General features: G+C 65.1%; 1 protein-coding gene across 1 annotated transcript; it reads right to left on the bottom strand.

Moving 5' to 3' along the window:
* Positions 1-66: 66 nt before the first annotated feature.
* LOC112617847 (segment polarity protein dishevelled homolog DVL-1) lies at positions 67-8,807 on the bottom strand (the record flags this gene model as incomplete). Its single annotated transcript, XM_025374511.1, has 8 exons — positions 8,558-8,807; positions 2,631-2,700; positions 2,305-2,426; positions 1,997-2,100; positions 1,612-1,750; positions 521-614; positions 337-406; positions 67-206 (listed from the first exon to the last, which is right to left on the bottom strand). Coding segments are annotated over exons 1-8 (909 nt in total), but the record flags the coding sequence as incomplete, so codon positions are not given.
* Between the last annotated feature and the right edge of the window lie 19 nt (positions 8,808-8,826).

Here is an 8,826-nt window from a genome sequence, read left to right on the forward strand (position 1 = left end):
GTCACCCCAAAGCCCCCACAGGCCCACCCGCAGCCACACGTCACCCCAAAGTCCCCACAGACCCACCTGCAACAGCATATCGCCGGGCTCGATGCGGCCGTCAGCGGCCACTGCCCCACCCTTCATGATGGAGCCGATGTAGATGCCGCCGTCTCCGCGGTCGTTGCTCTGCCCCACGATGCTGATGCCCAGAAAGTGATGTCTCTCTGCGGGAAGAGCCGTGAGCCACGACCAAGCCCCGCCCCTGCCCGCAACCCTCACCCCGATGAGCCGAGCCGCGAGCTGCGGCCACGCCCCACCCCTGCCCCGTCCCCAACCCTCGCCCCGAGGCCTCACCCATGTTGAGCGTGACAGTGACGATGTTGAGAGACATGGTGGAGTCCGTTATGCTGCTGAAGGAAGAGGCCTGCGGAGGGGAGGGGGGCATGTGTGAGGGGCACAGGGTTGCCTGACGCTGACCTCACCTCACCCGCCCCGCCCCGCCCCGCCCCGCCCCGCCCCGCCCCGCCCCGCCGCCTACTCGGTCCGTCTGCCGAAGGCGCTGCTTCCTCCGACGGCGTTTGTGCTTCCGGATGAGCCTGGATGAGGTGCTCTGCTCTGTGGAGCTGCTCAGCCTGGGGACAGGCCGTCAGAGCTCAGAGGAGTTAGACATGCACGGGACGGGGGGAGGGGGGGGCGGGGGGACTCCGCCCCCCCACAATGCTGGGCGGGCTGAACCTGGGAATCAGGGGTCCAGGCCAGGCTTGTTCAAAAGCAGGCTCAGTGCCTGACGTCCACGCCCCAGGCCCCGCACACGTGATGTGCACGTGAGCACACACAAAAATCCCAGAGACAGGCAAACTGGGCACACATGTAGCCACCTCCACTACTGGCACACATGCACACCCGTACACCTGCACACACGCACGTCTGCACACACACGCACACCTGTAGACGCACACCCACACACGCGCACACACGCCTGCACACATGCACCCACGCACACACGCACGCCTCTACACACGCACGCCTGCACACATGCAAACACACGCACACCCATGCACACCTGCACGCATGCACACATGCACACCCGCACACGCACACCTGGACACATGCACCGGCACACACGCACGCCTGTACACACGCACGCCTGCACACATGCACCCGCGCACACATGCACACCCGTGCACACACGCACACCTGCACACACACGTCTGCACACACACGCACCCACATACCCACACCTGCACACACGTACGCCTGCACATGCACACCTGCACACGTGCACACATGCACACGGACACACTTGCACTGTGAAAACACACTCCTCACGCACATGTGCACACGCAGACATGCACATCATGTAAACATTTGCACACGGGTACCCACGCAGACACGTGTGCAATGTGAAAACACCTCAGACACACATGTACAGACATGAGTATCGCACACATTTGCACGCGGGCATGTGCAGTGTGAAAACACCTGTGGAACACGTGCACAAGCACACGTGCACCATGTACACATTTGCATGCACACACATGCACGCGCAGACACGTGTAATGTGAAAACACCTCATGCAGACACATGCACATCACATACACAGACATTGGCATGTGGGCACACACGCACCTGCTCGTGCTGCCATCCTCATCCGAGTCCACAAAGCTGCTGGACTCAAGCTCACTGCTCAGGACGGCAGACGCGCTGTCCGGGGGCAGCCCCACATCCCGCCGTCGGTCTCCCCTTGGGTGCCCATTGGTCCGGGCAGCTGTGGGGGCAGCAGGTTGGGAGCTGAATGCAGCGTCTCCCAGAGGTCATGTGTCTGAGGCTGTCTGGCAGTGCTACATGCCTGTGGGTCTGGGAGCTGGTGGCTCAACTGTGGGCTCGCTGGGCCTGAGCCTCCACCCAAGCACTGCCACTGGCTGGGGGACAGGAACTGCTGTGGTAGGAACATGGCTCATGGGGGTCCCAGGGAGGTTGGGGGTCCACAGCAGGGCAGATATGACCACTGTACCCTCCTCACGGTTCCGGCGTCGGGCACGCTCCCGCCGGTGGCTGACCATGGACTCCGTGCCTGTCTCGTTGTCCATCCCATCACGGCTGCTGGCCACATTCGGGCTGTACAACAACAGCAGGGCAGGTGGGGAGGCTGTGGCCCCAGCCCCTCATATGCCTCCCAGCCCAGCCTCCCCTCGCTCATGGGACCCCAGCCCCAGCAGGTGCCACGCCCGCCTACCAGCCCAGGCAGGCCTCCCTCCCGTTGGCCAGCGTCCCCCATGACGGGCTTGGGGTAGCAGGGCCCAGTGGCCACGGTGCCCTTACTGGAAGGAGGGGGGCCGGGAGTCCCCGATGCCGCCTGTCCGCTCGAGAGGCGGGGGCAGGTCTGTGTGGCTGTCCGTGCCCTGGGACCCCGCATCCGAGTGAGCACCCTCAGCCAGGACCAGCTGTGGAGGGAGCAGGCATGTTCGGGGCAGCCCACCCGCCTTCAGGTCGCCTCCTCAGGGCACCCAGGGAACGGGAGGCCAGCATACTGCCCTATCCACACCCAGCCTGCCAGGGCCTCCCCACACCCACCACCTCCCCCAGGAAGAGCCCCACCCTGGAATGCTCCCCAGGCGAGCACTCGGGGCCAAGACACAGGGGCTCACCCAGGAGACCACACGGCCGTTGAAGCAGGGAAGCTTGGCATTGTCATCAAAGATCTCCTCCTTCACCACCCTGTAGGCAGATGCAGCTGTGAGGCCCCACCTAGGGGGCCTGACCCTGTGGCTCTAGAGGTGAGGCCTGGAGAGCAGGCACACCCCCTCCCCACACAATGTCACTCTGTGGACACCCCTGCTAGCGAGTTCTCCTCTCGGGAACCGTCCTTCCTCTCCGTCACATCCTGGGCCACCACCCCCCAGCATGGTGATAGTGGCTGTGGACATCCCCACAGGGGAGGCTCAGTCAAAGGTCCCCAGTCCCCAGGTGGGGGGACAGCTGGGGTGAGGCCTCCTTGGGAAAGCCTCTCTGCCTAGCTGCCCTCGGTTCAGACTTATGTATGTGGTGGCCCCAGACGCTGTCTCCAACCACCCCCACCTCATCTGGTCCTGGGGCTTGAAGCCCCCACCAAAGGCTTCCCCCACGCTGGGACTCCTCAGGGCCAGGCCCCAGCCTCCTCAGCAACAGCAGCTACGCCTACCGGGGCCCAAGCCTCCCCAGGCTATTCCCTGTCTCTTGCCCCAAACCACAGGTCCACTGCTCCACCTCCCAGCCAGCTCCAGACCAGCCCCCAACCCCTCAATAGCCAGGGCATCAGACCACCTGCACCCACCCCTGCATTCAGATCTGTCATTCCCAACCAGGAGCCCAAATCCCCCAGCAGCCTCCTCTCCATCAGGCCGGCCGCGCCCTATGGCCCCACTCCACCCTCCTGACGTCTCAGGAGCACCCTCAGGTCCCAGGCCCTGTGCCTGCCTGCCCAGAGTCAGGCTCTGTGAAAGCGGGCTCTGCCTGACCCCTGCCCTGCACCCCTAGCCAGGCTCACAGTCCATGCTCAAGGACACTCAGACCCGACGGACGGATGCAGGTGGGCTGGGAGGGCACACTGGTTCCCAGAGGCAGCCCACCACCCTCCTGTCCTGTCCACCTAGCCAGGGAGACAAAGACCTCCACTCACCAGGCCTCCCTGCACCTCAGGACCTAGAGGGGCAGCAAGGGACGCGGAGCCGGCAAAGCCCCTGGGGGAGCGAGCTGGCCAGCTGCCTCGCCAGTCCACCCCCGGGTCAGAATGGCTTGGGAATGGGGCAGAGGGCACCCAGGAAGGCTGCAGAGGGTCAGGGGACACGAACCAGGAGGAGGCCGGGTGACCTGAGATCAGAGTTCAGAGGGCAGGGGCGGGTGCCCGGGCCAAGGGGCAAGGAAGGCAGGGCTGTGGTCAACATTCACACTTTGACCTCTGAGGGCCCAGGCGGCAGGTCGGGTAGGATCTGGACGCCGCCTCGTGGTACCCTGCCCTGCCCAGCAGCATTTTCCACACCCAGGACTTGGGGCCAGTGGAGAAATGGGAGCCCAGAGACGGGGCTGGGCCTGGCCGCACACCTGGCAGGAAGTGCCCTGTGGCTGCTAACCCCATTGCCAGCTACAGAGCCACCCTGACTGGCCGCTCCAGGTCCCCTGGCCCCAGGGCACCTTGACTCGGCCAGGCTCCGAAGCGGCAGGTAGCAGGAGGCCCCCAGCAAAGTGGCAAACCCACACTCCCACCCAAGCCCTGGCCCACCCACTTGCTGGCAAGAGGCCCCAAGCCTCAGAACAGAGAAGACAGCAGGCAGGGCCAAAGCAGAGACCCCTCCCCAGCCCTCTAGGGTCCTGCAGCTGCCTCCCCAGGCCTCCCAGGGCCAGGCCATGGCCATGACGCCCCCAAAGAGCAGAGAAGGTCACTTCTCAGACCCCTCCATGTCTGTTGCCCCCACACAGGAGCCTTCCCAGGTAAGGCCATGACCCATGCCAGGCTGAGGCTGCCACAGTGAGAGGCTGTCACACCTGAAAGGATGGAGAAACCCAGGATGAGGCAGGCCCCATGGACACCACAGCCACCACCAACTGCCACCAGGAGGCCAGGGCCCACAGTGAGCCCTTGTCTCTGAGGGACCTGACCACAACAGGGTCCCCACCTCAGCCCGACACACGGCCCCAGGTGGCCTGGCCGGCAGCTTCTGCCTGCCGCACCCAACCCCAGCACCTTCTGACTCACCCAAGGGAGACAGTCACCCAGCACCCTCTGACTCACCCGAGGGAGACACTCGGCCACCCAGCACCCCAGGGCAATGCCCACCTGGCTTCACCGGCAGAGGGCCCTGCCCCCTCCCACCATCCAGAGTGGCCCAAGCCCGCACTGCCCACCCAGCCAGGGCCTCACGAAGACCCCAGGCTGCCTGGGATGTCCCTGCTCCCTGCCCCCGCACAGAGGTCCAGCCAGGGCCCAGAGGCCCTGCTCCCTCCGCCCTCCTCAGCCCAACAGGCTGTAACAAGTCCTCCCTTGCCCCTGGTGGCAGGTGTAGACCCAAGCCCGGTTGAGCCAGGAGAAAGGTAGCAGGACCCAAACAGCACAGAGGGAAGGTGGGGCGTGCCTGGGGCTCCAGGGGTCAGCTACCCAGGTCCCAGGCAGAGCCCTGCTGTCCGCACCCCAGCCAGATCGGGGAGGGTGCCGGAGGCCGGCCAGGCGTTGGGGGCACACCCACCACGCGGGGTCCCCACACCTCTGGAGCAGCCTCTGCTGAAACTCAGGGCAGCTACCAGGGGTGCCCCTGCCAGCACTGTGTCCCTACCTTGGGATTCCCTGTGAGGCCTGGCTAACCTCTGCGTGCCGCCCCCACACATCCACCCTGGGGAGGAATCCACTCAGAGGCAGCGCCCTGGGAGCCAGCATGGCCACACAGGATGCAGAGAACCCTCCAGACTCCCAGAGGCCACAGCCAGCTGCCCCAGATGTGGTGTGGTCCCGAATGCCCCCCACTCTCCCAAGGCAGAGATGGAAGCTGGCAGGGGTAGCTGGCCCAGAGCTGGTGGCGCAGAGCCATCTCGTGCCCTCAGATCCCCTTGTGCACCCCCCAGGTCAGGGCCCTCAGCCTTGGGGATCTGCGGCCTCCCAACCCCTGACCCAGGGCCAGCGGCTCTCCACCAGCCTGTCCTTTAGGTGGTGCCGAGTCCTGGGATCTCTGAGCCCCCTCCCCAGGTTCAGGCCACACAGGCTCGAGTGTCCCTGCCTGGCCTTGGCTGTGAGGGCAGTAGGTGAACTCCCAACACCAGGGAGGCACTCGGCACAGAGAGGCTGAGTCGGAGACCCCAAGTGGCACAGCCAGGGAGGGCAGAGTGGGAACTCCCCCAGCAGCCCAGGCCAGGCAGAGCCTCCCCAACTCCACAGCCCCTACAGCACCACCCAGGGCACAAGGAGCTGTCACAACACCCAGGCCCATGGCAGGCAGCCCCGGGGACTGGGGCTTTGGGCCCACAGCCTTGCCTCCACCCATCCCCCACTCCTGGGCCTGGGTCATCCCCACCTCGGAGATGAACTGCGGGAGCTGTGCCCAACAGACAGGCTCGATGCCAAGTCCAGCAGACCCAGCATCCACCACGCACCCAGTAGCGAGGACCTGGAGCCAAACACCCTCCCTCCTCTGCCTCGGCCAAAGGCTGGGCAAGACCCCTGCCAACCACCAAACCCAGCACCAGATGGAGACCCTCCCCAATTCTGCCCTCCTCCCAGCCCTGAGGATCCTAGGTCAAAATGCCTGTGACCAGGACATGAAAAGTGGAGGACAGGCAGGGGACCTTCTCCCACTGGGCCGAAGCCATGTGTGGGGAGTGGGGCCCGGCCCAGGGCACGGGGCTGTGGCCACGACCCAGGCTCCCTGCACTGCAAGGTGGTCAGTCATGCTCTGGAGCCTAGGCCGGGGGAACCAAGGCTGGGCTGAGAATGCAGCAGGGGCTGGTACAGGAACCCCCGACTCACCAGGGCCTCCTCAGGGTCCCCAGCCTGAGGCTCCCTCTCTTATGGAGGCCACCCCAGACCAGCCAGGACCTGCCTTCTCTTCCCCCCACCTCCAGCTACATTCACTTGGTATCCAGAGCCAGTGCCAGTTCAGCTCTCACTTAAGCTAGAGTATGACTGACCAACCAGCCCCTCCCACAGGAGTTCTGTTCCACAAAACAGACAGCGCCGAGAGCTCAGCAGGTAGAACTCAGGAGAAGGGAACAAGGAAGCAATCAAAAGGGGTCCTCCGTAGGCTCCTGAGGCCACCAGCCAGATGAGCAGGAAGGACACAGAGCAAGGCCCCCCATCGCAGCCAGAGGACCTGGAAGGCTACAGAGCAAGGCCCCCGTCTCAGGACTCCAGCATCACCCCAGTCCATTGTTTCCAAGCCCCACAGCCCAGCCCAGCCCTGACCTCCGCAGCCCCACTGCCTCCCAGCTCCCTGTAAGCCTGCACCCTCTAAAGCTGTACACTGAAGCTCCCCTGTCTCTTTCCCGGCTGCATCGGAGCCCAAGCCTGCTTCGACACTCAGACCTGCCCACCCTGTTCCCAGGCGCAGGAGCCCCCGGGTCCTCCGAATGTGCCCGGTATATGCAGCCACTGTGGGAAGGTGTATGGGGGCAACAGTCAGGCTGTCTCAGCCCTGGGCAGCCCCCAGTGGGTGTCAGGAGCAGAAGGCGGACTCCCCCAGGGCTTCATCCCAGAGCATGGTCCAGGAGCAGAACTTGGGAGCTGGGCACCGCCTCACCACGCATTTATTGGTGGCACACGTTTGTGACAAAAAGCATTAGTGACTTTGGTAACTTTTGTTAGAATAATAAACTAAGTTAAAAACAAAAGCACCTGACACATGCCCCATGCCCAGGCCCAGAGGAGCAGGGACTGCAAGGTGCCCCAGTGGGGGAGGAGCCCGGACGAGACTCAGAAAACAAACCACCCCCTCCTGCCCAACCTGACTGGCGCGGGCAGGAGGGCCGCCGAGCAGAGCGGGGAGCGCCCAGCCTTCAGAGGCTGCCAAGGACGCACCCTGCCCTCTCTGCTTTGCCTGGTGGTGGGGGTGGGGAAGGAAAGTACAGCTGTCCAGATGTCCTTTGGGCCTCCTGAGAGCCCCAGAGTGGACCCAGCTTGACTGGACCTGGGGTTGCCTGAGGACCCTGCAACCACAGAATGCATGAAACAGCCTTAATGTCACAATCCCAAGAGGCGGCCACACACAAGGACACAGCTTGCCAGAGGCTCACCTCCTGGGGCCACGAGGCCTGAGCCCGCCCCCAGCACTGTTGAGCTGGAACTGGGGACTCAGGTTACTGGTGGCCAGGCCGGGCTAGGCCAGGCCTCAAGCAGACGGCCAGCCTCCTGCTCCCTGTCCCAGAGGGCCCAGCTCAGCACAGCAGGGGTATCCTCGCCTGGGACCACCACCACTGAGACCCGGCACTGAGACGCTGACCCAGGCTGCCCCGAAACAGCAGATGGTCTGAGCTGCTCTGGGAACGCAAGCGCTTTGTGGCTCAGTGGGGACGGGGCAGACAGGGAGCTCAGAGCAGGGGTGGGCGAATAAAGTTTCAAGGCCACCAGTGACCCTTGACCTCCGCCCTGTCACAGGGACCCCGAAGAAGGGGGCCAGGAGAACCTGTCTTGAGCCCTGGGGAGCTTCTGCAAACCCTAGCAGACAGGTTGGTGAACCTGTCCCCCCACGTCTCCCCATCCAAGCTAGAAAACCCCACCCTGCTCCCTTCTCACTGACACACACACCCCTGACCCCAGCCCACACCAACGGCAGGCGCTCCCGGCCAGCCCCGGTGGAAGGGATGCGGCCGACCGAGTCCGACCCGGGCCAAGGCAGGACTCGGGACCGGGAGGCTGGGAGCAGGGACGCCGGGACCCCAGCCTGCCATCGCCCCACACCACAGACAGGTGGGCACGCGCCGCACGCGGGCCGAGGCAGCCACCGGCGCCGCACCTGGCGGAGGCGCGGACCGCCCTGGACCCCCGCCCCGTCCCCGCGCTGGCAGGTGCGACCCCCGAGCGCGCGCCAGGCTCGCGCAGGCCCCGTGGCCGACTGACCCGAAGTCCTGGTCCATGGACTTAAAGAAGAATTTGTAGGCGTGCACGGGCCGGTTGCTGAGCACGTTCTTGAAGTCGGCTAGCGTGACGCGCTCGGGGGCCACGGGCAGCTTGACCAGGTACGGCGTCTCCTCCTCGTCCATGTGGTAGATGATCTTGGTCTCCGCCATGGCGCGGCGGCGGCGCGGAGCCCGCGCACTCAGGGCCCGGCCCGGGGCTGGGACGCGGGGCGCTCCCCGCCCGCCCGCCTGCGCCCCACCCGGCCCGCG

This window comes from Theropithecus gelada, unplaced genomic scaffold (genome assembly GCF_003255815.1).
Source record: "Theropithecus gelada isolate Dixy unplaced genomic scaffold, Tgel_1.0 HiC_scaffold_51, whole genome shotgun sequence".
Taxonomy (NCBI): Eukaryota; Metazoa; Chordata; class Mammalia; order Primates; family Cercopithecidae; genus Theropithecus; species Theropithecus gelada.